This window comes from Kwoniella shivajii, chromosome 3 (genome assembly GCF_035658355.1).
Source record: "Kwoniella shivajii chromosome 3, complete sequence".
In the NCBI taxonomy this organism is placed as follows: Eukaryota; Fungi; Basidiomycota; class Tremellomycetes; order Tremellales; family Cryptococcaceae; genus Kwoniella; species Kwoniella shivajii.
The window spans coordinates 1,441,207-1,466,496 of NC_085910.1; the positions used below are offsets into that span (position 1 = coordinate 1,441,207).

General features: G+C 42.3%; 12 protein-coding genes across 12 annotated transcripts; 7 read left to right on the forward strand and 5 right to left on the reverse strand.

Moving 5' to 3' along the window:
* Window positions 1-116: 116 nt before the first annotated feature.
* On the reverse strand, window positions 117-4,243 carry IL334_002728 (uncharacterized protein; the record flags this gene model as incomplete). The annotated part of the gene is made up of 16 exons (XM_062934468.1): window positions 117-183; window positions 243-299; window positions 379-738; window positions 795-897; window positions 958-1,053; window positions 1,117-1,324; window positions 1,388-1,529; window positions 1,584-1,654; window positions 1,723-2,051; window positions 2,112-2,523; window positions 2,581-2,993; window positions 3,050-3,130; window positions 3,189-3,534; window positions 3,629-3,852; window positions 3,922-4,113; window positions 4,174-4,243. The coding sequence occupies 16 exons, from the start codon at window positions 4,241-4,243 to the stop codon at window positions 117-119; spliced, it is 3,171 nt and encodes a 1,056-aa protein (XP_062790519.1).
* Window positions 4,244-5,442: 1,199 nt separating this feature from the next.
* IL334_002729 (uncharacterized protein) lies at window positions 5,443-6,502 on the forward strand (the record flags this gene model as incomplete). Its single annotated transcript, XM_062934469.1, has 6 exons — window positions 5,443-5,572; window positions 5,638-5,657; window positions 5,804-5,959; window positions 6,023-6,185; window positions 6,278-6,351; window positions 6,407-6,502. 6 exons carry the CDS (start codon window positions 5,443-5,445, stop codon window positions 6,500-6,502), a joined length of 639 nt encoding a protein of 212 aa, XP_062790520.1.
* Window positions 6,503-6,953: 451 nt separating this feature from the next.
* IL334_002730 (uncharacterized protein) lies at window positions 6,954-9,034 on the reverse strand (the record flags this gene model as incomplete). Its single annotated transcript, XM_062934470.1, has 6 exons — window positions 6,954-7,250; window positions 7,321-7,331; window positions 7,398-7,444; window positions 7,501-7,603; window positions 7,722-8,681; window positions 8,803-9,034. 6 exons carry the CDS (start codon window positions 9,032-9,034, stop codon window positions 6,954-6,956), a joined length of 1,650 nt encoding a protein of 549 aa, XP_062790521.1.
* A 657-nt stretch (window positions 9,035-9,691) lies between these two features.
* On the forward strand, window positions 9,692-11,066 carry IL334_002731 (phosphoserine transaminase; the record flags this gene model as incomplete). Its single annotated transcript, XM_062934471.1, has 3 exons — window positions 9,692-9,863; window positions 9,944-10,915; window positions 10,981-11,066. The coding sequence occupies 3 exons, from the start codon at window positions 9,692-9,694 to the stop codon at window positions 11,064-11,066; spliced, it is 1,230 nt and encodes a 409-aa protein (XP_062790522.1).
* Window positions 11,067-11,732: 666 nt separating this feature from the next.
* On the reverse strand, window positions 11,733-13,892 carry IL334_002732 (uncharacterized protein; the record flags this gene model as incomplete). The annotated part of the gene is made up of 6 exons (XM_062934472.1): window positions 11,733-12,047; window positions 12,115-12,313; window positions 12,387-12,691; window positions 12,757-13,133; window positions 13,219-13,335; window positions 13,421-13,892. The coding sequence occupies 6 exons, from the start codon at window positions 13,890-13,892 to the stop codon at window positions 11,733-11,735; spliced, it is 1,785 nt and encodes a 594-aa protein (XP_062790523.1).
* A 572-nt stretch (window positions 13,893-14,464) lies between these two features.
* IL334_002733 (uncharacterized protein) lies at window positions 14,465-15,654 on the forward strand (the record flags this gene model as incomplete). Its single annotated transcript, XM_062934473.1, has 6 exons — window positions 14,465-14,504; window positions 14,565-14,727; window positions 14,830-15,055; window positions 15,190-15,351; window positions 15,411-15,517; window positions 15,618-15,654. 6 exons carry the CDS (start codon window positions 14,465-14,467, stop codon window positions 15,652-15,654), a joined length of 735 nt encoding a protein of 244 aa, XP_062790524.1.
* A 560-nt stretch (window positions 15,655-16,214) lies between these two features.
* IL334_002734 (uncharacterized protein) lies at window positions 16,215-17,292 on the forward strand (the record flags this gene model as incomplete). Its single annotated transcript, XM_062934474.1, has 2 exons — window positions 16,215-16,451; window positions 16,597-17,292. 2 exons carry the CDS (start codon window positions 16,215-16,217, stop codon window positions 17,290-17,292), a joined length of 933 nt encoding a protein of 310 aa, XP_062790525.1.
* Window positions 17,293-17,657: 365 nt separating this feature from the next.
* On the reverse strand, window positions 17,658-19,111 carry IL334_002735 (uncharacterized protein; the record flags this gene model as incomplete). The annotated part of the gene is made up of 5 exons (XM_062934475.1): window positions 17,658-17,735; window positions 17,800-17,873; window positions 17,952-18,045; window positions 18,107-18,203; window positions 18,549-19,111. 5 exons carry the CDS (start codon window positions 19,109-19,111, stop codon window positions 17,658-17,660), a joined length of 906 nt encoding a protein of 301 aa, XP_062790526.1.
* A 530-nt stretch (window positions 19,112-19,641) lies between these two features.
* Window positions 19,642-20,237, forward strand: IL334_002736 (uncharacterized protein; the record flags this gene model as incomplete). Its single annotated transcript, XM_062934476.1, has 4 exons — window positions 19,642-19,766; window positions 19,935-19,971; window positions 20,024-20,099; window positions 20,230-20,237. The coding sequence occupies 4 exons, from the start codon at window positions 19,642-19,644 to the stop codon at window positions 20,235-20,237; spliced, it is 246 nt and encodes an 81-aa protein (XP_062790527.1).
* Window positions 20,238-20,718: 481 nt separating this feature from the next.
* IL334_002737 (uncharacterized protein) lies at window positions 20,719-22,646 on the forward strand (the record flags this gene model as incomplete). Its single annotated transcript, XM_062934477.1, has 5 exons — window positions 20,719-21,034; window positions 21,110-21,228; window positions 21,321-21,446; window positions 21,561-21,756; window positions 21,847-22,646. 5 exons carry the CDS (start codon window positions 20,719-20,721, stop codon window positions 22,644-22,646), a joined length of 1,557 nt encoding a protein of 518 aa, XP_062790528.1.
* A 540-nt stretch (window positions 22,647-23,186) lies between these two features.
* On the forward strand, window positions 23,187-23,708 carry IL334_002738 (uncharacterized protein; the record flags this gene model as incomplete). Its single annotated transcript, XM_062934478.1, has 3 exons — window positions 23,187-23,209; window positions 23,266-23,445; window positions 23,504-23,708. The coding sequence occupies 3 exons, from the start codon at window positions 23,187-23,189 to the stop codon at window positions 23,706-23,708; spliced, it is 408 nt and encodes a 135-aa protein (XP_062790529.1).
* Window positions 23,709-23,990: 282 nt separating this feature from the next.
* IL334_002739 (uncharacterized protein) lies at window positions 23,991-25,016 on the reverse strand (the record flags this gene model as incomplete). Its single annotated transcript, XM_062934479.1, has 3 exons — window positions 23,991-24,259; window positions 24,372-24,454; window positions 24,526-25,016. The coding sequence occupies 3 exons, from the start codon at window positions 25,014-25,016 to the stop codon at window positions 23,991-23,993; spliced, it is 843 nt and encodes a 280-aa protein (XP_062790530.1).
* Between the last annotated feature and the right edge of the window lie 274 nt (window positions 25,017-25,290).

The following is a 25,290-nucleotide window of genomic DNA, read 5'->3' on the forward strand; positions in this document are numbered from 1 at the left end:
TATCTAGGTATAACCCAAGATAACATTCGTTGCATTTATGGGTATAGGAGTGCTTGGTATATATTTCCGACATGAATACAAGAATACAGAATTTACAATACAAGATGGTGATCGCTTTATCCTCGTGATTTCGCCAACTTGGCACTGAATGGATCTTTACAATGAAGATGGGTGACTTCACCCCTGCAGCAAACATAAATATGAGCTACACGAAGTTGGAACAAGAGGGGATCGGGACTGACCTTGGCGCATGAACAGCAATTGCTGATTGACCTAAACGTTTGTGGCATTGAGGGCATCTATATTAGTCACAAAAACGAAGATATCAGTCATCATTTCAGGATCGGAGATATCTTTAGAATCTAAAAGTGAACTTACATTCTCTGATCCGTAACTCTGACTCGCTTTCCTTCTAACCCAAGTAACAATCTCTCCAATTCTTCTTTTCTACCTTTAACCAGACTCTTGATTACTCTAGCTTCATTCCTCTTCGCATGAGTATCTCTCAGAGTTCTCATGAAGAACGCGTGAACATCTTGCATCGGTACTAAAGGAGGTAAAAGGTCTAAGACTGGTGAAGGTGGTAAAGAGGTTGAATGTTTTGATACTAGTGACAACGCTGGACCAAGTAATGGTTCTGGCGCAGGAGTGGATTTAGTAGGTGGTTGTGGACGGAGATAAATCGTTAAGAGAAGCAAGAAAATGTCGGAATTCGTGTTATAAGCTTGGACACAGTATCTACAAGACAGCAGACGTGAGCTGTATGTACGTTTATGTGACAAGAATTGACTTACGCTTCTGCAGCGCTGTAGTCTTTTAATCTATACACGTAAATCCTTAACGCTTCTTCATGTTTACCCATTCTTCCCAATAATATCGCTCTTGCTTCTGGCAATTCTACGAGATTTTCACAATATCAAGTTCTGGAATGTTATGCAATACCAACCATGTACTTACCGTCTGCAGCAAGTTTGCTGACCAACCTATAAGGCCTATACTGTTTTGATGAATTCAAGAAATTCAATAAACCGTCATACGAATCTTCTCGTTCATCTGCCGGTCCCTATCAGCTCTCCAACTCGAGATAATTATCAGAACAATGAGAGTTGAATTCACCTTGGTCAGCCTTAGCTCCCTCTTCCGCCTTCACTTTAGCAAGATACAATTCAGCCAGTTTATCATGATAGTCGGAACCATCTTCCCCTAAATTATTGATGATGTGTTCTAGATAACCGATACAAGCTCCTTCATTGATTTCAGCAAGGAATCGCATCACCTCCGTACGAGGAAGAGATTCTACTTCTGGTTCATCTGCTGTAAAGATCTATTTGGTCACGAATCAGATTCTGTCAAACGTCCGTTGAAAGGGACACGGTGCATAACTAACCTGTAAAGCCATTTTAGGATCTTCATCGAAGATCCACTTTGACGATTCCAGAATCAGGTCCAGTTCAGAAGATCCAAGCTTTTGTAAATATCTGATTGTAGGTGGATATCGATCCAATTTATCTTCTTCATCTTTCGCCAATCTAATAGACCATCAGCTTCACGATTATCGCATTCAGGTAGGCGAGGAAGCTTACTCTTGTAACATTTTCAGTGCTTTACCATGCATTCTCTTTCCCTGATACAGATCAATCAAATCACCGAATTTCTACTCGGCATTCACATCAGCTCAGCTGACAACCTTTGTTATCATAATATGGCAGTGAGCTAACTCACCTTTTGAGCTTTCAATAACTCTTCAACCTCTTCGACATCACACCAATTTTCGATTCTACATAAACTCCCTACCAGTATAGGTCTTGCTACGAGGTATACTTTGATCAAACCTGTATAGATGACTTGAGCCATTCGGAGTAATTGTTCAGGGTCAAGTTCAGTGAATGGTAGAGAAGGAAGATTATGTTGCTCTACAGCAGGTAAAGACGATAGAGGTGGAAAGGACGATTCTTTTGGCAGAGGCGTTATCGATATTGCTCCCGCTAGCTTTTGTCGACGATCCGAAAGGAAATACATCAAAGCCTCTAATGCGGCTCGAGGTGGGACTACTATGATGATATCCAATTTATCAGTTGGTGATCAAAGCGACTCGCGTGAGACAGACTGACCTTCTTCACCACTCATCACAGGTGGTTTCTCCTTTTCACCATCTTTATCGACACTTTTCCCGCTCCTTATACTAGCTGAATCACTGGCCATATCTTTGAGGCCATTGACACTTCCTTTCTTGGTCAATCCACCTAAACCAACCACGCTTTTCAAGATTCCTTTTGCAGTTCCCTCCTCCTTCTCTACAATTGTAGTATAGTCAAGCTTCGCTCCCTCGACCGCGCCAAATAGCTCCATCCATTGTTCTTTGGGGACATGCAATTTCCCAGATATGGTTTCTGCAGGAAATAATGAAAGGACCAAAGCAGGATTGACGTTGAAGATCAAGAATGTTTCCATAGCTGACTGGTATTCGCCTCTGGCAATCTGAATCACAGCTTGTAACGTTTTCAGATGAGGTAGACGTCGGGACTGAAGATGAAAAATGTCAATATCGTCCAATTTCGATTACAAATCGGATAAATTTACAGGTGAAAGTCCATCTTCTCCCACTGCTTCCACAAGACCAATCGCATCTGCCACTCGTCCTTCTCTAACCAACTGGTCCACTTCTTCTCCGATATCACTTGATCTCAAAGCCCAAATTGAACTTCCATCACTCTGAGATAAGTGCTTGTCCGTCGGTGTAGACACTATCAACATCTTGATTGACGGGGATGTATTCTCTGCTGGGACAGCAGATGTCAAGGCCTCTCGAGTACTTGTCATATGACTAACGGATAAACCTCCTGCAGATGGTGATGGTAAAGTCAGAGTTTTACGTAGAGCCAAAGTTGGTGCGAGATGGATTTGAACAGTGGGTTCAGGGATGGCTGAAGAGCTTGAAGGAGCAGAAGAAGGAACGACAGATACCACAGAGTATATATAGGGGTTTGCGAATGCTATTCAATTGGATTAGCGAACACTCTCGTCAAGGCAGAATTTAAATTGAATCTACATAGGGCGTCAGGTGCACTTGGCCATTGTAACGATTCTGCTCTTGTATAATTCCCTTCACTGGATACGAAAGCTCCCAAATCTGACCAATAATGATATGAGCTACTTCTGTCGACGCTGAAGACTGGAAAAGAGCTCACCGTCCCTTGCAAGTAATACTTCTCCACCCACGGTTCTTGTTCCCAATGGAACAGCAGATTTCCCTCCTAGACCAACGTATCCTCCCAATCCAGTCAAGGCTCCCATACCCATAGCTATTCCTGTGCCCCCTCCTTCCTCAGACGTCATAGTTGTAGAGGAAGAAGGTGGGAGTGGGGAAGTGGTGATGTCCGATACATTCAGTCGATTTGCAGATGACGATGGATTGATATGAAGTAAGACGGATGTCTGGGTGGTGAACAAAAGATGTATCGTTTCTGGTATTCCTGATATCGAAGGTGATGAAGGGAAAATGATGTGACGTGGAGAATGAGGGAGGTTTGATTCCTTTGCATGATATCAAGATGAGCACCGTTTCATCAACCTTCAGTATGGATGTCTCATGGAAGGTAGGTTACAGAGCACAAGCGGGATCACTGACCCAGCCTTCTTTCAATCCCCCTTTTCCAGCTCCATAAACGACTACTTTCTTCCTACATCCCACGACCAAGAGTTCTTTCGTAAGATTACCATCGCTTGTATCTGTCTTTTTCCCTTTTACAGGATAAGAAGTACTGGCGAAACAATGAGCTGATCTCGCTTGACTAAGCACTATCGACCCTTTCTTCGGTAGATCAGGTAAAGAATAGAGGGTTACAATTGTATCTGTCATCGAGAGATCAGTGATTCAACAAGCAACCCACATGTAAGAAAAGGAAAGGGGCCCTAACTAACCTGAAAGAACGATCAACTGTTTAGACTCTTCCAATATACCTATTTGATCAATTTGTCTCCTTCCTAATGTATGTGATCTCAACAATTCGACTCTGGGTACTGGATCTTCATCTTCAGAATTGGTGGTTCTCGAAGTATCATAAGAGTATATTTGAAGTGCCCCGTTGATAAGCCCGACATACAATCGATCATCTAAACATTCATCGTTAGTTTCCCAAAAAGTGAATAGCGATCAACGATAGAGATACTGACCATGTTGATGAATTGCCGTGACTTTTACCTTTAACGAGGGAAGTAAAGGATGCAATGATGAGCTCGCCATATCTGACAGCTCCAATCACTATATGATGCGCGAGAAGATAGGAATGTTCGAAAAGGAAATGACACGAGGAATGTTGTTGTTATTGTACTGTATATTGAAGAACGACATAAAATGACGCTAATACCATAAACATGAAATGTGAATGTGAATCTCCATGATTATTGAATGAGTTCCGGCGCAAATGTCAACCGGCGTTCATTGTCACATCTATCTCCCTTTCATATACTGTCTTTCATCCTCTGATCCATCATTCAACCATTTGCTTAACATTGTGACCGTCTCTACATAAGGCTCAGCACCAGCCAAGTCAATCAAACAGATTGCAATTCAAGTAATTTCAACTTGACTTTAAACTGAAAAGGTTTAATCACACTCGATCAACTGCGCATATCTGTGAGTGCTTTCGCCTTTCTGTAACGGAACTTTGCTAATTGAACCACATCTATACTGTTCAGTTCAAAAAAGTCTACTGCAACATATCACCCATTCAAGATGATCTCCGATACCACCCTCACAAACCTTTCTAATGGTCTCGGAATAGCGGCCATGGTCATGATAGTGTTTTATCACTTTGTATCTGTGAATGGAAAGAGGATGGAGCAATAGGTTATCAGAACTGCTGAATCACGAAGATGGGTAGAACCAAAAGCGAGATCTGGATACTGCAGTGACCCCTTTCATCCCTCAAGCAGAGTCATAGTCATGAAGAACGGACAATGGAATAGCAAGTGGGATAACGAAGAATAGACATTTCGGCCAAGAGTGCGAAGTAGGACAAAGGGGTAAGAAAGGTCGAAAGAGTGGAAGTTGTTGTAATATATGCATAGATAATACCATTCTATCATGCTGATATACGGATGTGGATCCGACCTTGCGAACTGAGAGCAGCTCTCAGTGATAGCCATAAGGTTCGCTTCTGCTTCGAAATCGCACCTCGATATGTGAATCCACCCGCAGACTCGAGCAAGAGACTATTTATGACGTGTCAACCGAAATCTGAAATTTCCTGTCAATCTTGTAAACAACCTGAATTCACTCATCTTCCTCTTTCCAATCTTCCCTAACCCCCATATTCTTTCTGCATGTCATTGCGCACTCATTTATATCTTCTATCACGCACGTCCGATTCTTCCATTTCACCCAAATTCACACCTCTATACCACCCTCATCTCCACTGTACCCTGACTACCAAACGAAGAATGTCCACTTCTCCTTCTGACATACCGACTCTTTTCGACTTGTACTCTTCGGGAGCAATCAAGGAGGAAGGAAGTGGAGCGAGATATGGTGTAGACGAAGCTATAATTAAGAGGGTGAGCATTTGGAGAGGTGAGCTGAAGCTCTACAATATTCCATATAGCACAATGAGCGATTACTGATTGCCGAGGGAATAGGTGATATTACTAAACTCGAGGTTTGCTCATTCCTCTTACGATCGTACAGGGGAACTTTGAGCTGATATTATTCTATAATACTACTTCTGCTATCTACTAATCTATTTATATACCTACTGAATGACATTCACGATTTTGCGTACACCTTTCTTCTCTACGCTTGCAGGCAGATATGATAGTGAACGCGGCGAATTCATCCCTTCTCGGTGGAGGAGGAGTTGACGGAGCTATTCATCGAGCTGCAGGAGGAGAATTATTGGACGAATGTGAAGGTTTGGGTGGTGCCAAGACTGGTGAAACGAAAATCACCAAGGGGTACAAGGTATGTCCTCCATTTAAAACTGAAAGCAACATAATGAGCTGAACAAAGCATCCTTTCATCCAGCTACCTTCGAAATGGGTAGCGCATACCGTTGGACCAATTTACTCTTCATCACGAAAGGAAAAGTGTGCCGAACAGCTAAAATCATGTTATTCTACTTCATTGGAATTATGTAAATCTCACGGGGGTGGTTCTATTGGATTTTCAAGTATCTCAACTGGAGTTTGTGAGTTAATCCAAACCCCTTTCGAATTCGTCTTCCACTGTCCCCGTTTCCTTTGTTGGCATAAACTGATTACTACACATGTTTCCCCTTAGATGGATATCCAATCAAAGACGCTACTAGAATAGCACTCGATACCACTCGAAGATTCTTAGAGAACGATGACACAGTGAGTATACCAGTTTAGTTGTATCATAAAAATACTGATCACTTCGTTGGTACAGGTCACTCGAGTAATATACGTTGTTTTTTCAGCTAAAGATGAAGAAGTGTACAAATCCCTTGCACCTGAATATTTCCCTCCTTCAGCTGGGAATTAAGAGGAATAGACCTGTGCGTCTACGAGATCTGGTATCAATTCAGACCATGGTACTGATATGAAGGGGTAGCAGTGTTCTGAAATTGTATAGTATGATGGAGTACATGAAAATTATTGTAGCTGTATACACGAATGAAATAAATTCGCTCGATGGTATCAGGTCTTACCGTTCTGTTATCGTCACAACTCACAACAAGAAAACATGCAGAAACAAGCAGATGTGATTGACAAATTCAAGTCTTATATGAACAGTACACAAGAGATATTACAAGAATTGCTAGATCGGCGTTTTTCACCATAGCGTGTTGGTACAAATTGGCGTTGTCGTACAAACCAGAACAATTCGAAATTACTGTCATCCCAATTCGTTTCTGAACGATATTTAAGAAGGATAGGATATTTCTTCTACTTGGGGACTTTCATTCCCTTCGCTTACCATCGGAAGGTATCCCTTATTGAACTTCCTTAGCTTTATAGCCTTTCCCTTCCCAACCTCCGTTCCTAACCCTTTCTCTCAGGACCCAATCAACCTCCAATACTTTCTTCACTACTTTCCCTCCCATATTGGTGAATGTGGTTCCTATACCAAAAGGTAGGTGAAGTAGCAATTCATTGATTAGGGGAGAAATACCAGCTCGATGGATGTATCTCGCGTAAGGATCTTCTATAGCCCTTCTGACTGATGAGAATAGAAGGGCATCGTCAACTGCCCATAGACGAGACAAGAGTTGTAAGCGAGATGATAAGATCTAGGATGAACGCGAAAGTGTTAGCTTGATCTCACGGACATGGGACCGTAGAATGGGTGCGATAACATACAGCTTCTTTAGCTATTGAAGGTAGGAGGGATTGATCAACTTCATACTCCTTTTATATCAATTAGAAGGTGTACTTACACCTTCTTGGACCCCCTGGCGAGCTGAGTCCCGGAAATGCACTTGATCTGTCACTCGCAAGTCAGCTTATACCCTCCTGATGTGACAAGATGAAAGAGCTCACCTTTTCAATGTATCACCAAGAATAGCCGAAGCTCCTTCATTGCTATCTTCAATTGAATGTCGAAGGTGATATCCTGTAGTTCCTAATCGAGATGACATTGGGCCTACAGACATCGACCACCAAGTCACTATCAACACGAAGAACACGGACCCCTTTGTCTCTGCCTGACTGGGCAAGAGACTCGCCTTCTGAATTACGTCAATATAGACAGGAGGACTTACCAACGAGGACTTCACAAACGTCAACGCCAACGATACTCATTTCGTTTCTCATGATATTAATCATTTCCTTTCTTGCACATTGGATTACTTTCATAGCGCCTTCTGCTCTCGCATCTGCCCCACCCGAGAAGAGAATTTGATTTGACTCATCATTTATATCTACTATTCTACCATTTTCACCACCGACAAAAACGATCCTTGCCTTAGGATGACCTAGTGAAGCTGGGATCGCCAAAAGATCAGTCAACTCTTTGACGATAGCCAACGGATCTAAGATGTTCGATCTCCACAGAGAGATCAATGTTGATTCATCTGTGAGAGTCAATGCTGACGGTGGAAGCGTAGGTGGTGTAGATGATTTAGTCATGGAGTTTTCGTTGATCATCAATTGATCAATTGTTTCTTTCGATGATCCTCCTTCTGATAACATCGATATACTAGAAGAGGTAGAGGTTTCCACGCTTTTGTCGAATCCTATTCCTTTCATATCTAGTGAGTTATCTCCTCCAACTTGATCACTATTGACCGTTTTGGTATTACTGGGTGTTGTGGATATCAATTTTGGTTTTCTTGATGTACAAACTATAGCTACTAGACTAAGATTGTTCTCTTTACAATATGCTTTGACAGTTTCACCTGCATGACCGAATCTACTTTCCGTATTCTCTCCTCCTGCTTGACCCACGCCACCTCCTCTTCTTTCAGGTTTTTTCAGATCACCTCTAGTTGCGAAGGTTGATAGATCGTTGGAGATACCTTCTGGATCGATGATAACAGGTACTACACCACCTGGATGACCTGGATATCTTGCTCTTAATCTCTTTTGAACGCCTGACCAGGTAAGTAGCAGATGCGTCAAAGCCGATGATGTAGGTGGTGAAGATGGTGATGGTAATGGAATCAAAGGAAATACGGTATAACCTATTTTAGCTAAATGGAGGGTGAGACTTTGACCGGCAGCTATGATATGTCACCGTAGAGAAAATCAGCATGACACCCGTACTAAAAATCGCATGCAAATAAAGAGATGAGAGGAAATTTCACATGTATAGGTCACGAGCAAATACGAAGATATACCCACCTTCATTAGCACCTAGAACAACCACTCCACATCCTCTACCACTCTCACTCCTTATTCTCCTATCACGATCAATATATATCCTTCTTTCGTATCCCAAAATCTGAAGAATCGATCGGTAAAAGATATTGACGAATGAGAGCACCGCTTCTAGGGTGAGCGATATGAGAGCTGTTATATCTTGAGATAAAGCTAAGAGGGCTGCCGTTCGTACAGACATGTTTGATGAATTCATCTTGAAAATGTGGTGGTGGTGATTAGCGATGGATATAATGATATCAATACGCAGGGAAAGATGGTCCTCTCTTTTCATACGGAAGGATTTGACTGGACACGAACAAACATGCTCCACATTCACAGAAATGCTGTCATAGGTTCATGGTGACAATCGGATAAGCTATAACCTATTGTCAAAGAAAGTGAAACTCACATGTAGAGAATCTGAATCTGAATCAGGTATACAACTCAATCTTCCTTCATGTGACAGACTCACAACTTAGATCCCAATATCTTGACGTCCTGATCACCCTCTCTCAATTGTGCCAATCGCATAAGATTTGCCCTGTCTTTGCTTCATGTTCACTTGTTTCATCTCATCGTGATCATCCATTCGCTCGTCGTCATCATCACAATTGCGTGTTCGATCCAACCGGTTGATAAGTTAATCTAGGCACGGTTTCATGCTTGATCTCGTTTTCCCACGGTCGATCTCTTTTCAATGTACCATCTTTTTTTGACTCGACAACGGCGCAGATGCACTAAAGAAGTGCCCGAGTATTCAAAGTCGATAATTGAGTCAGAAAAAGTACATTCGTGACTATAAGTATACATCGTTCATAGTGCCTGTCAAATCTTAGAACTATCATAGAAACACCAAAGTGTATTTACCAGAATGCCTACAAGAGAACAAGTTCACAACTTCGCCGCTGGCCCTTCTCCTTTACCCACTACAGTGCTGGAGGAAGCTGCTTTGGGTTTATTGAATTATGAAGAGACCGGAATGGGTATTTGTGAATTGTCGCACAGAGGAAAAGAATTCAAAGCTGTCATCGAAGGTGCTGAGGGTGAGTACAAGTGCTCGACCATATCAAGTTTTATTGGATTTCGATTTTACAAGATCGCTAATTCACATGTCATTATATAGCCGATCTTCGAGCACTTCTGTCAATCCCAGAAAACTATACGATCCTGTTCACTCAAGGAGGAGGTACAGGACAGTTCTCCGCTGTGTTATTGAATTTACTTTCTGCTCATCGATTGGCGAATCCTGTTCCAGCAGAAGAATTCAAACCACCTGTAGTAGATTACGTTGTCACTGGATCTTGGTCATCTAAAGCATATTCTGAAGCTCAAAGATTATCATTACCACCTTTTCCATCTTGTCCATCATTTTCTGAACCTAGAATAGCAGCTTCAACCAAATCGACTAATTGGACACGATTACCCTCAAAAGAAGAATACAATTTCAACAAAGATGCTGCGTACATCTATTATTGTGAAAACGAGACTATAAATGGAATTGAGTTCCCACCTAAACCAGAAGATGATAGTGCATTCCCATTCGATTTGGTCCCTGAAGGTGTTAACTTAGTAGCTGATTATTCATCAAGTTTCATCTCAAGACCAATACCAAATATCGAAAAACATGCTGTCATTTATGCTGGAGCTCAAAAGAATCTAGGCCCTTCAGGTGTTACTGTTTTAATTATCAGAAATGATTTATTGGTAGACACAACTCAAGCATCAAAATTAGGTTGTGTACCACCTGTACCAATCACTTATGAATGGAAAATATTAGCTGATAACGGTTCATTGTATAATACACCACCAACTTTCCCAATTTACGTCTCTGCACTGGTACTCAAGCATCTTATATCTGAAAAAGGTGGTTTGCAAGGTTTGGAAAAGACAAATAAAGCAAAAGCGGAATTGCTTTATCAAACGTTAGATGATGCTGAATCAAAAGGAAAAGTGAAATTAGTGGTTAGGGAGAAAAGCGCCAGGAGTTGGATGAATGTTACATTCACTATTGAGGGTGAAGGTCAAGAGAAGAAGTTCTTGGAAGGCGCAGAGAAGAGAGGTTTCAGGCAATTAAAGGGACATAGAAGTGTTGGAGGTAAGTGGAATATCTGTTCTCGGTCGGGCAGGAATGATACTGAACGCAAATTTTTCTATCCACAGGTATTAGAGCATCGATTTATAACGCTGTTACTCTGGATTCAATAAATCTACTCTGTGAATACATCAAAGAGTTCTGCGGTAAATAATCAGACTGCAAATCTATACATCTCAATTATCTAGTCATATCATGGGTTTGTCATGCACATTTTACACCAGCACTGTCGTCAATTGCCGGTATAGCAGCATATCTTGCGATACTGAATGGATTTGCTCACTCTAGAAGTACTTACTATCATCATGCATACCTTCTCGCCTCCGATGTTATACTCTCAGATTGACACAAAAAGCGAGACAATCCAACTTCGTATAACGTCAAAGGGTAAGTCGCATCTTGCCACACAAGGAGGAAGAGCCGTGATCCTTCCTACAAAAGCACCATCAGCTGGGTACCAGTGTCCGCGGGTACCCTCAACTTCCTCAAGTAACTTTGTTGTACGAGTTTTCTGTTGATCATTGATCATGTAGCCGGATCCCGATCATACGTGAACATACAGCTGGGATAACAAGCTTGAATACGAATGACGATTAGCATGCGCATCGACATTGGCCTCAACATCATCATTATCGTTACCAAATTCACGATCCTAACAAGGAGTGGTATCTTCTACTGATAATTCTGCTCATACTTGATTTTGTACAAATATGCATGTGGATTATGTTTGATCTAAATACAATGAGATGTTCGCATGGATTGCGTGAACTCATTTCGACTATTGAAGTACTACTGATGCCTTGCCGCTTGAGCTAGCGCCTCATTGATATTCAGTATTGTTCACACCAAAATTCCAAACTTTCACACATATTCCAAAATCACTTGTTGCCTCTGGGGGAGGTAATATCTTTCCCCCATCGTGATCTTGTACTCCTCCAGCTTCTGATTCTCCCAAAGCCCAATAGACAGCATATATCTTCTCTCTATCTAGTTGTAGACATGAACACTGACCCATGCCTTTTTCGTGAACGTTGAGTAGTTTGTTGATTCTTATCGAGGGTCGGGTGTCCGACGAACCGGTGTTATACGGTGGAAGGGGGAGTGATGAGGTGTCCAAAAGGAACATACTCGTTGGCTGTAATCAGTATTAGCATGGTGTTCAAGAAGAAGAATAGAACGCCGACAAAGGGTGAATCACTTACACTGGTAGTTACCACATGTTCACCATATGTAGCTAATTGCAATAAAGATTCTCTGAAGACAACAGCGATAAGATTTGCATTCACTGCTTTGTCGCGTAGTATAGGATCTTGAATTGATAGGCATTCGTGGTAATTCCTCAACATGTATAGTGTCCCTGCTCTTGTGGTCGCAAATAGATCTTTCGACGTGTAATGAAGCCTGTAATCCGACAATCAGCAACACGCTATACCCGAATAAAACGAGATCTTGTGTACAAGGACCCTGGACTCACGCGGAAAACTCTCGACCTGCTACTCTACTTTGACCAGTGCTCATCATAACACCTTCAAACCCAGCATCATCTATCCATTTACCTTGAAGCTTCGCTTCTCCGATCACCACCTGTCCGCTCCGTATCTTGGGTACCTTTTTGAAGTCTTTGCTTGTGTCGAAGCAGGTATATATGGCTGAAGCTGCATCGAAAGGGGCGGTGACAGCAGGGGGGAACGTCATGATCTTTTTCTTGGTCAATCTGGAATATACATGAATTGAAAATCTTGAACAGATAAATAGATAATCGTCATCAAACTCGATATACTAGAATTATCATCCCAAGCTTCCGTCAGCTTTAAAAAGTGATGATGTGCATTAGCGATGCTTACATTAGGTCTACCTCTATCATCTCTTTCAAAAACGAATTTCTCCATGTCTGAATTATTTTCACTTTGAAGGTTATAGATATAAGCTTCCGTGCCACTACTGGTTCCAAACATCAACCTCTCATCTTCGGTATATTCTTTATCGACCCTAGCTCGAAACGCAAAACATTCAGTCCTTGGTCTTATCGATTTATAATACGTTAAATGACCTCTGGGTGGAATGCTACTGCGATCAGTCGAAGGAGTATAATGATTTTGCAATGGGAATGAATACCCTTCCCCTCGGGTAGCAGATCGAGAGGCTGGTGGAAGGGATTTTCGTTTTTCAGGTGAGAGTCGTTTTAACGCAGTTGGAGTGATATGAACTTCGAATGTGTGATCTGATTGAAGATGCAATAGATTAGATTCGACAAGTCTATGACAGGATAGTCTTAATTCCAGAAACAGTCTGGACCTGTAACTCACCATCACCAGTATTGAAGATCAAATGTCCATTGACAAATTCCAAATGCGAATAAGGTGTCATATCTTCGTATTCAAACAAAGGTTCAGAAGTCTCCATATCAGATATCAATATACCGTCTGCTATACAAAATTGATATCAGTTACACTCGTCATTTCGAGTACGTTTTCGCGCGTAGCCAAGCTTATACCCCAAGAAACTCACCTAATCTACTAGAAGTGATTATGGTTTTTTCCTCCTTATCAACTTTTATTCTCCACACAGTATTTCTACCTGGATATATCCATTGATTCTTAGCTTTAGCGAACTTCCAATTATTCTGTAAATCCACATGTGATTTGATCACTCCTTTCCAATCTACGCTTGCTCCTGATGAAGATGGCTCTTCTGTTTCTGGAGGTTCTTCAGGATCCATCCAAAGTGAAGATTGCGCGGTAGCTTTTTCGAGTGCCTCCAGGTTTTTTACATGGGGTATTTCGATACCTATTTGATGAGCTATGGGTCGGTATAGAGTACCTCGAGAAGAGGCAATAAGGTACTGCCATGATTTGCGGACTGAATTGCAGGTTTGTAAAGACGATAAGGGTAGATTGGACAGGATCTGGAGGAATAAAGATGGACCAAGGGCAATGAGCGGGTCAGAAGAAGTAGACTGGATGATCTCGTGCGATGTCATGTTGAGAGCCGGAATCGTGGCTATGATGCCTACTGGAAAAGTGCTCCCTCAGAGGGATGGTGTATACAATATATGATGTCGATGGTCTTGTGGATCTACCAAAAGACCAGACTAACCATGATTACTTCAAAGTGGTCTTTTCGGTTAATTGCGAGTGGATTCTCACCGGATCTCACCGATGATCAAAGTGGCACTTTGTCGGACGGTGAACAGAGCGTTTGTCTGATGGCATCCTTTGATTGTGTGTGTATGTGTGTGTGTGTGTGTGTGTTTCATGATGAGTAGCCGGTCTGTGCACCAGGGGGGTCTTATAGTATTTTGTGCTGCTACTCCGCCTGAGCAAATCACACGTATCATTTGATGTGACGTCACAATGATCAGTGATGTTATCGTACATCCCTTTCAACGAAGGTGGTGATGACGAGATATTGGATGTCCGCTTTGATCTTGGTTGAGTGAGAAATCTCTCCATATAAACAGATGGCGTGAATTCATTGACCTCTCTCCTACCTTTTTTCATCTTTCACCATTCACAACTCTCAGTAGACCCAACCGACACAGTCTCACTTATGATGCTAGCACGTGCAGCTTTTCCCTCATTCTTCTTCACCTGTGAGTGGACTCTTCACATGGGTAAATATATCCTCAGCTGATAAGAACTGACCCTCTCAGTGGGTGGATTTCTTCTCCTACTTCTGGTCACACTCTCTGTCCCGATTATCAAGACAATCTACCTTCTTCAAGTGAGATTCGCCGGTAACGGTGGTGCAGCAAGTACTTCTCTTGGAGCGAACGCAGGTGTCTTCGGCTTATGTTACGAAGGCAGTGAAGCGAGGTGAGAATGAACCTCGATTCTCTTCTATTCCACCAAGTCTTTGATCTTGAACCTGGGAGGCGGTTCTGTAAAAGAGACAAGCTGATGAGATGAGATTCAAAGCTTTCTCGGATTCGGCTATTCTTCAAATGCAGCTTGTACCGATCCCAAAGTTGGATACACGTTCGATGAGAATTTCTTGGGGTTGGATAATTCTGGGCTATCAAGAGCGGTGATCAAAGGTATCGCAGGAGCTTTAATTCTGAATGCTATAGCAGCTGGACTTGCCGGATTATCACTTATCTGGTCATTCTTCGCTTGGTTCTTCTCAAGTAGGGCATGGGAGATTGTTAGTGATTTTAAATAATTTCGTGATATTCTGATCTACTTTCGCCACCCGAAGCCGAAAGATTTTCTTACCGTTTCCTACTCTTAAGGGTCTACTGGATCGTTACTGTTTCGAGCTCACGTTCTGTCTGGCAGATTACTTTCCTCTCGCTGTTCCTCTCAGCATTAACAGGATGGTTAGCGTTCGCGCTTGATCTCGCTCTCGCTTTGGTCGCAAGGCACAGAATCGAAGATGCGTCCAACGATATCCTGGAGGCTCGAATCGGTAATGGAGTATGGTTAGCTTTAGGTGGAGCGGTGAGTGATTCTGTCAGACATCATAAATTAGAAATACACTAAATACCTCGAATGCTTAGGTGTCCCTTACATTCGCTATATGTCTAGCTGGATGTGGGATCTTTGGCAGATATCGATCTGACCATGTCGTACAACAGAAACCTATCGGATATCAACGGCGATACTTGTGAGTCAGATGCGTGGATTCCGCAGCTAGTCGCCTGTTGAAACTTGCTTTGAACATCGAGTAAAAAAACAAGCAAGCTAATATCTTGTAATCTGCACAGCTGGCAGAGAGATAAAAGAGGCAGGGGAACTTACTAAGTTCCGAGAGCGAGAGGGTAGAAATCTTGAGCGGAAAAGGTGAAGCTGTTTTGTTTTTCGATGTTTTTGGATGTTGGTCTCCGATCTCAAATGAATCGTATTTCTCCTTTTATTCCATTCTATAATAGGCTTTGTATGTTTTCGACAACTTTATGGCCAGCTGTTCAAGGATGACGATGTAATGTATCTCCAAAGTCTGTTTCACAAGTCAATTGCAGCCTACTCTCTGAAGACGGAGCGGCGTGTGAAAGCTTTCTCTTATTTTCCACAGTCGAATGACGCCAGGTATGTGGAGATAAGAGAAGAGTGCAGGTATGAACGGACGTTGATAAAATCAATTTGCCACCTACTCGAGTAATTTCGTTGGACATGAATTTTATCTAATCTCAGTCGATCATTGACCTCCACTTGCGCGTTTTGAGCCAATCATTTCCCTTTGAATTGAGTTGAATAGCTCATTGCACTTGCCCAATCTTGCACATCTCGAAGAACCAACATACATTGTCAAACGACAAGGATTTATAAGTCATTTGCCAGATTCATCCATAGACTGACCAACGATGTCTCCTCCACCACCCGGGATACCGCTCCCACACGAGTCTTCCCGAGATCCATTATCGGATAAATCATCTTTCCCAAATCTACATTCAAGTTTACCTAGAAGATCAACGATACTTGGATACCTAACTTTAAGTCAAAATACATCCGCTATGATCTTCACAATATTCTTAATCCCACACCTAGCAAGTCCTATAGCAGCTTGTGTAACTGGATTGGAAGGTGCTCAACAGACTATGGTAAGTGGTTTTTTTTTAGTCTTCTTGATTTGATCCCTGCTATTGGAAAGTAGATCGTCAAGGTCGAAAGACGGTTTCTTTCTTTCTTTCTTTCTTTCTTTCTTTCTTAATAGCGGATTTACTGATTGGCTGATTTCGTTGTTAGATGATCGGTAGAGATTTATACCTTCCCCTCGAGAGATATCTGATCTACATACCATTATCAGTTCATGTGGCATCATCAATCCTTCGTCGAATTGTAATCACCCTTCCTTCAAGTCAGACCCCAACTATCAATCCAAAGCAATCATCCTCGTGGTCCTCCATGATACAAAGGGTAAAGTCCAAATTACCTAAACAAACACATCAGATAGTAGCATACCCTTTATCCCTAATGGTACTAAGTCATTTACTTACACATCGGATAATACCTTCTTATAATCAATCACCTATATTAGCACTTAGTCCATCTGAGTTGAGCTGGGAATTCGTCGGTCATAACCTAACTCATTATTCCGCTTGGTTATCGTATCTTACTTTAGTAGGATCAGCAAGTTGGCATGGATTAGTAGGTAGTATGAAGATCGTCAATTGGCTAAAAGGTTCCAGGAAGAACACGATATCGAATGGGAAAGGCGACGAACCTCATGCGACCAGCGTGGAATCTAAGGCAGAAGGGAGGAGAAATATCATACCGCGTACAAGGAAAATAGGTCTTAGAGCCACTATAACCTTTCTACTAGGTATCGTGACCGTTGGCTTAGTAAGAGTAGCTAAAGATACTGGACCCATAAGTGGGATAATGAAAAGCAGGTATGAAGCTGTTTTCGCCGCTGCTCCATGGACGAGATTATGGAGATAAACGAAAGTCACGAAAGATATTAAGATGAAAGAGGTCCACATCCACTTTGTTCATTTGGACTGAGTAGATTAGCATAGATGCGCAAACTATTGGACGCTTGTCATATACATACAGTCATATCATGTCGCAAGTACATACAAATATAATTCGATCCTTGTTGTACTATATACAAACAGAAATGTGAACGGCCATGCCTTATAGTGAAAGTAAAATAGATGCTTCAATTGAGAAGGAAATGCTGGAACATGATTTTTACAACTTGATGGACATGTTGATGCTGATCTGCAGTAATACAAATTACGACTAATATCTTCGCTCACCACCCTCGATCTCCATTTGCCGAGAGATCTCACCATTCGTTTTGGCTAATTCTGGGCTAAAAGCTTGGCTACTGTCATGTTGACTTCCTTATTTATTCTATCTTTATCAGTAGCTTTGAGGAGCTACCACATACGCATCTGTGAGCCTTCAAAATCACGTATCCTGAGGCAATGGTCATCTGCTCACTTTGGCTCGATATTTCTCTCTTCCTTTCTTCAGCTCTTGCTTGAAGCCTTCGAGTTCATCACTTTGACGTTTCACTGTGATCAAGTCAAAGATTTGATCCAGCGGCCGATCGCCATTTAGAGCGTATTAAACTCAGCTGAAAATTGACTCACAAGCCTCTTCAAAATCCTCCTTAGCTTTGTCAAGCAGCTTTCGTCTATTCCCATCAATGTCATGAATTTTCTTCAGTATCTCTTGCATCTTGACCTAATATAACGACATCTCATTCGTCAGTCTGTCAACGAAGAAGCGAAAATACTGTAGTCACCTTTCTATGACCGACGAAAGCTATTGTCTTGTCCCAGTGATCACCTGTGAACATGGCTAATGCTTCTTGTCGATCACCCCAAATCTTCAGTTGTTCCCTTCAGTTAGTTTGATAAGTCTGATCAGCTCAGTCATATTTCCAAAAATTCGACACATTCATCGAACAAACTACCGACTCTGCATCAACAAAAGCTACTAACAGAGTACCATCTCCCTTTAAAGGGCCCAATGCTGTTTGAAAACTCTGATTGAGAGTGACCATCATGTCGTTTAGTGCAGTACTCGACTGAGAATCGAATCTCTCGAAAAGACCTAAACAAACCTATCAGACTAGACTCTTCGTACAAACGAAAAGTATTTACCTTTCATGTCGGATGCAATTTTATCGCTATATAACCCATGATCAGTTGGCTATAGCTATACCCCGGGCTAGGACAACTGACGCCTTGATTTCAAGTTCTCCATGATTATCCTCTTCTTGATTGACTTCTTCCCAGTCCTCTACTACACCTTCCCAAGTTCTTTCTATTCTGGAAACCATATCTTCCCTGTTCGACTTGTCTGTCTTGGGGTCATCGTCCTGAATGTCGATATCGTTACGCAATGGATGTCCTCTCGAAGGGGCATTGAAGAATTCTCTAATCTGATCAATGTCCGTATTTGTAGCTTGAGCGAGCATCGAAAGCATCGATTCAGCGATTTGAGGTCTCTTTGCTCTGAAACCACTTTGCGATTTCCTCTCGACTATGGTGTTTGGGGATTCACCGTCAATTGATGATGAAGAAGAGAAAGAAGCATCTTCGTCATCGGGATCTTCTTTCTCACTTTGTGGTTCTTCATGGGTTATAGCTTTCTTCCTGGCGCTTGAAGACAATTTGGAGTCATTGCTGATTCTTGCCTTTTTCAAAGGTGGTTGAGGAGTGAGAAAAGTTCCGGAATCAGGATTGGGCTTGGTCTTTACAAGTGGAAGGGAAGGCGATCGATTGCGTTTGGACTTTCTCGTCATTTCAGTAAGTACTCTTTCAGTCGAAGATCATATGGAGGATAGTTTGGGTGAGAAGATGAAAGAAAAGATGAAGCAAGATGAAGCAAGATGAAGGTATCATGAGACTTTGAAATGACAGTGGTCATCGGATGTGTACGAAGGTCCGAGCGCACAGTTTGAAAGGGCTGACGATGGTTGACGTGTGTTCTTGTGTATTGTGTTGACGGTGGTCTGTGCGGTCATCTGTCCCTTGCGATAAAATTTGAAAGAAAATGGATTGGGGGTCCGAGCGTTAGTTTATCGCTTTGATCGCCCATTGATCGTGGTTGAATGAATGATTGAATGATGAATTGAATTGAATTTCATCCTTCTGATTTATTTCTAGTTCTCTTCATTGTTCATCCATTCCACAAGGACCTGTCAATCGGAGAGTAAACCCAAGTACAGTGAGTCGCCTCCCACATCACACAAGTAGAAGAACACGACGTTAAGTTTGCACGGTACCATCATTCCACGATTCTTGATAGAAACACAAAAAATAATCAATAAAGATGTCGGGCAAAACAAACAAAGCTACGATGCATGAGCTGAAACTTCGAAGATTGATGGAACATAATCATAGATTGAGAGAGGAGTTGGCTAGACCTAGAGTTATGGTCAGTGTTGCTAGCTTGAAGTGAGTGATGGACGGTTTTCCGATGACTATCTCTCTTCTGAGAGCAATGTGGGATATCCTTCTGCCGTTATGCTGTAACATACGATGACAGGTGTCAATTCGATATGCGAACCAATTTGTTATGGATCTTGCATTTCCTATCCGCACGCTGACTGTGCTTTCGTATAGTCTGATCAATTATTGTCGATCTACTAAAGATCCCTTGGTGAGTACCCCAGCACGAATCAGCTGATCGACTCATAACTTTCTCCCCGTAGATTCCCTCACTCTGGGGACCACTTCAAAAAGGGGAAGATCCATTCGCTCCTGTCGAGCAAGCGGGCTGTTGTTCATGTGAGCTGATAGTTTACTCGCCTCCAAGGGAATGCAAGACTACAGCTGACAAGTTACATTCTGCTCGTTCCTTGCTCTTTGTATGCAGTGATGTGAGACCAGGACTTAATCCGAAAAGTATATTGCGTAGCCATGTGAGATCTGGACGATTATGCGATCATCACATAGAGCAGGGAGACTAGCAAGCGATTTCAGTCGATACTGCCGGGGGCCAGGACTTTCTTCACAAGGATCACTTGTGCCTGCTTCATTGTCTAGAATGCACGTTTGAATCAAGGTTATGTGTGAGCAACGAGAAGCAAAGTGAGACAGATGTACGTCGTTCTCACCAACCTACATCGTTTTACGACACCAAGTGCGTAAAGTGGAGGTTGATCCCAAAAATATGATCATCAGAATAACGTATATTTTGCCTCTCACATTTCTTTTTGTTCATCTTTTCTAAACGACTCCAAGCATATGACATAGCTCAAAGTCGTCTTTCACTTGTAAATTCGCCCGATTACTACCTGTAGTATCGTCTTTACCTCTGCAACTCTTTGGTACATGAAACAGAAATCCAATACCATCGCAACGCTTACTCCCACCGGTTCTCCTCCCACAATCACATTCCCGTGCCATGGAATATGAAGAAGAAGATGTTCTCGATGATGATGGGGTCCTTCAAGATGTGATAGCATCGTCTATCATACCGGTTAATGCAGCGGTACCAATCTCAGCTCCTGTCGCTCCTATCGCTTCCTCTTCTAGAGCTGTATCATCTTCTACATCAGTTCGAATTTATCCTAGTATTCAAGCTGGACCTTCAACTGGGAGGGTATATAAGAATACAGATGATAGATTAAGGGAACTGAATGATAGGAAGAGGACAGAGAATGAAGCTGAGAGAAAGGCTCGAGAAGGTGTGAGAAGCTTGAAGAGTCTATCAATATCAGGTGAGTTAATTGTTTCAGATCCGTCTCGTATCCGATGCTGATTATTACGTTGCTCCTTTATACTTCATATATCAGTGATCAAATCGAATTCTGAGAGAATTTGGGATATTGGAGATTTGGAGTATCCTCTAATCAAACCTTTGATAGATGATCTACCGGTAATTCAACTACAAGAGATCGAGTTGCATTCACCTGTGAGTTGGACGTTTCCATGTTCAGAACATCGATTAAACGCTTGGAATTTGTTGAGATGTTACTGATGTCATGATTTGACTTATATATGTAGCATATCAAGAAAGATACCGATTGGTTATATGAAATATTCTTGTTACAGGAATATCCATTGTTTCATGAAAGATGTCAGGATAGACACGGTGAACCGAGAACATCCGGGTGGAGAAGGATGTACAAGGTGAGATTTGTCCCATATTTCTTGCAGTTTAACGATACCCAACTCTATTCCTCGAATCCTCGCCCTATATAGCCCACCGCAGCCTTATTGACGCTTGGTGCTATTGTGTCGCAGAAAGCAAAAGAGGACTTCCTCGTGAGAAAATCCCACGCTGCCGATAGAGTAGCAGCGAGGTATAAACAATTAGAAGAAGAAAAAGCTTCAAAGAGAATAGTAGTGATGGATCGTATAATGCCTGACCAAAAACCTAAATCCGGCTGGGGAAGAAGTAAAGTTTCATCATCGGGAGGGAGTGCAGGTTCAACGTCTGGTGAGTCAAAGTCGTTTATGACCTATTGTTTTTCCCTATTCTGTACAAGGACATGAACCGGTCTGACTCCCGTCAATCACACTGCGATAGTATCGAAACCTCAAAATGCAATTGCAAAAGCGAGGATCGACGCTCAACGTGCTAGGGTCGCATTGACTCACGCTTCAGGAAGGTTCATACCTCCAACTCCACCAAAACCAAAAGGTGATAATCAACTGTTCAAAAATCCTTACCTACCATCATCATCTCCTTCCACACCCGCACATTCATCTCAGCGACCAATACTCGGACCAAGGATTCCACCTCCCAAAACTGCACAATCACGCAGACGAGAGAGAGTGTCATCACCATCATCACCTAATTCACCTATTCCAGGTTCATATCCCACATCTGAATCGAATCAAGTCAGATCCTCACTCCATTCACATCTCAAAAACAGCCCAAAGGTAGAGGAAAAGAGAGAAGAGAGATTCAAGATAGATGCAAGTATCAAGAAAACGCAATTTAAGGAAATCAAAAGACCTGTTGGCGAGAAATTCGTCATTCCAAATTTGGAAAAAGAGAAAAGTAAATCAAAAGGTATCGTCATGGATTTCTTCTCTTCATCTCCTACTCAGCCTTCAACAACGACTGTGGGAGGGATGAAAAGGAAATTTAGAGAAGAAGGGGATATCAACAAAGATGAGGACGCAGGGACACGTTCGCCAAAGAAGAGTATCTCGACTCCCCATTCAGATCCTGATCCTCATTCCCGGGCAATGTCGACCAAGCCGTCGGAGGTCCCTTCAACAACTCATAGACCTCTGCCCGCGCCTGTAAGCTCGACCATGGCCCAGGATAAGATGAACAGTGTTTTGTTTAGGAAGAAAAAGGTTGTAAAACAGAAATGAGTCCTCGGGGAATCGACTCCCTGATTTTGTACCTTTAATACTCTCAAGCATGGAGCATATGTTGTATGATGATATTATTAGATGCGCAGAAACGATGCGCTACCGACGAAGGAGGATTCCACTCGGCGCACTGTAAAAGTATACTTCATTCGCTGCTGACCTATTTGAAAACTTGTGCGAACAACAAAAACCCGATCAGATGTACTAACCCTCTCACTCCGTTGTAGCCTACTGTACAAAGCATAATTGAACGCTGCAAACGCTCAGGATAATCGTCCACGCATGACCAAAAATCGAGTCGTATAAGAATGAACCTTTCATCCCATCCTTCCTTTGGTGATCCGCTCCTTCTTCCCGGAAAGTCAGAGTAGCATATAGGAAGAAATTGAGCGCCAAGCCACTATAGTTGACCTTGTCTTCTTTGGTAACATATAAGAGGCATTACCTCGTACTTGTTTCCCTCATCCCCAGATCATACATCTCCACAGTGATAGCTCATCTTGAAGGAGCGAATAACGTACTTGATTAACAGTTCCAGATATGGCAAACGCAATCATTCAATCGTATGTCAACGTCCCCCTGATATCTCATGCAATTACATAATCACAATCTTGTATAGTTCCCAACTTGGGATTGGAACTAATGATCAAGATAGGAATGTTTCCGGGAAATTCGTTCAAACTCCCCCTGCACCTAAACCACTCATGAAACTTAATGTAGGAACTTCTCCTTCCGAGTTAGCGTCGGGCAATTCACCTTCATCAAGTATCACTGCTATCGATAGGACACAGGAACAAAGGTGAGTAAACCCTGTTTCACAGTAGATAAATCACTGATGTACGATCTTCATTCCAAAGGAGATCAAGGCAGGAGATATCTTCAGACGACAACGAGAAAATCCAAGACGACAGCGGGAAAACAAAGTACGAACAGTGGTATCCTGGGGATGCGACACATGATGGTCGACCAGCTTGGTGGAATAGGTACTTTTGTTGTGGTTATGGTTTAGGTTGTCTCTTGTGTCCGTGTGGAAGTTGGAATTGCAAACATGAGAGGAGTTAGGTGATTTATACCTGATGAATTGGCTCAAAGAGAAATGACTTGAGTAGATTGGAGACTAGCTCGGTAGTTAGTTGTAGTTGGTACTCAGCCTTAATCGTAGTCAGGATGAATCTGTTAAGTATTTTCTGGTCCGTTGTTGTGAAGTATCAGTGAGATTAGACATGTCAATCATTTGTGAGGGCATAGATGGATACTTCGCCAGTACAACATTAAATCGAGGCAAATCGACCATTTCGGCTCTTACGAATGGTGCCACAATCTCCAATCCAGTTACTTTACAATCTAAACCTTCACTCCCCATCCTTCTAGCTTCTGTTCACCTTTCCACAGAACATGCCCACCCGCATCGCCTTCTCGCTCATGAAATATCCTCTTACCCCTCTTCGAAGCCTTTCTCCTTCTGGCCCTCCGCAGCGGCCCATCCAGACCATCGTCAGCAGCTGCGCTACGATCATCTAACGAAGTCGAGGGTATCGGGGGCGCAGGTATCGAGAGTGAGGAATGACAAGTCAGGCAATGATGATGGGTTATTGAGAATGAGTTTCGGTTTGCTGTATACCATGCTATCTATCAGCTTTGCTTTCTATCTCACCTGTCATATTCAGGCAAAGATGGTAAATCTCTTTGATGATTGATGTGGTGTTGAAGTAGATAGACACTCACGTCGATTCCTTATTCTAGATGTTAGACCCGGTATCAATATCGTTCCGCAGGTTTTGCACAAAGACCTTTTCAAGGAAGGATCCCTATTTGATTTGATTTTCAGATCAGCTTCATCGGTCATGTCAAGGTTTAAAAATCGTAAAGCTATACTGACAATTTAAGTTGATTATGTACACTCATTCCATTCATTTCTCTCATATTCATTCTGGCCAATTGTCTAAACCGTTTTTTCGTTACTCCAGCTTCTTCTTCTTCTGCTACTCCATCTCCTCGCTCAGCCTTTCTCCTATTTCCATGTTGATCAGATTGGGTATATTCTATAGCTTTTCGTTTACCTTTCCTATCCACCTTCATCCCGACTTCACCATCGGGAGGGGATACATTGATAATGGTGCTGGAGGCTAAACCTGAGCTTGAATTCGACGCCACATTATTCGATCCCAGGTTTTGCAAGAATATAGCAGCTTGATATGAGAAATTGATACGTTGGAACAGATCTTTTTGAGGTATGATTGGTAGATTATCAGGTTTAGGTTGGCCTTTCCCTTTCCCCTTTGCATCTGCTTGTCCTTTCTGGATACTTCCGTGACTCGACTTTCTCTCTCCTTGAAACGGCTGTAGTGGTCTGGTATTGCTTTTCTCCATAGCTATTGATTCAGTTGATACCAATGTAGAGATACGAAGGGTAAGAATAAAGATAGTCCCAGAAAGAAATGATTCAAAACTATCATAAGTTACCTTAGAAATGGTTATCAAGAACGGGATAGGCGGAGATCACCGAAGTGTCAAAACAAGTTACTCTGAAAGCCAAGTTTACGAAGGATTCCACAGTACATGTCATCTTCGCTCCGTATAAATCATAAAGATAATCGTTTGTGTGACCCACCTCTACCTGGCAGTCTGCAGGAAGGAATACTCA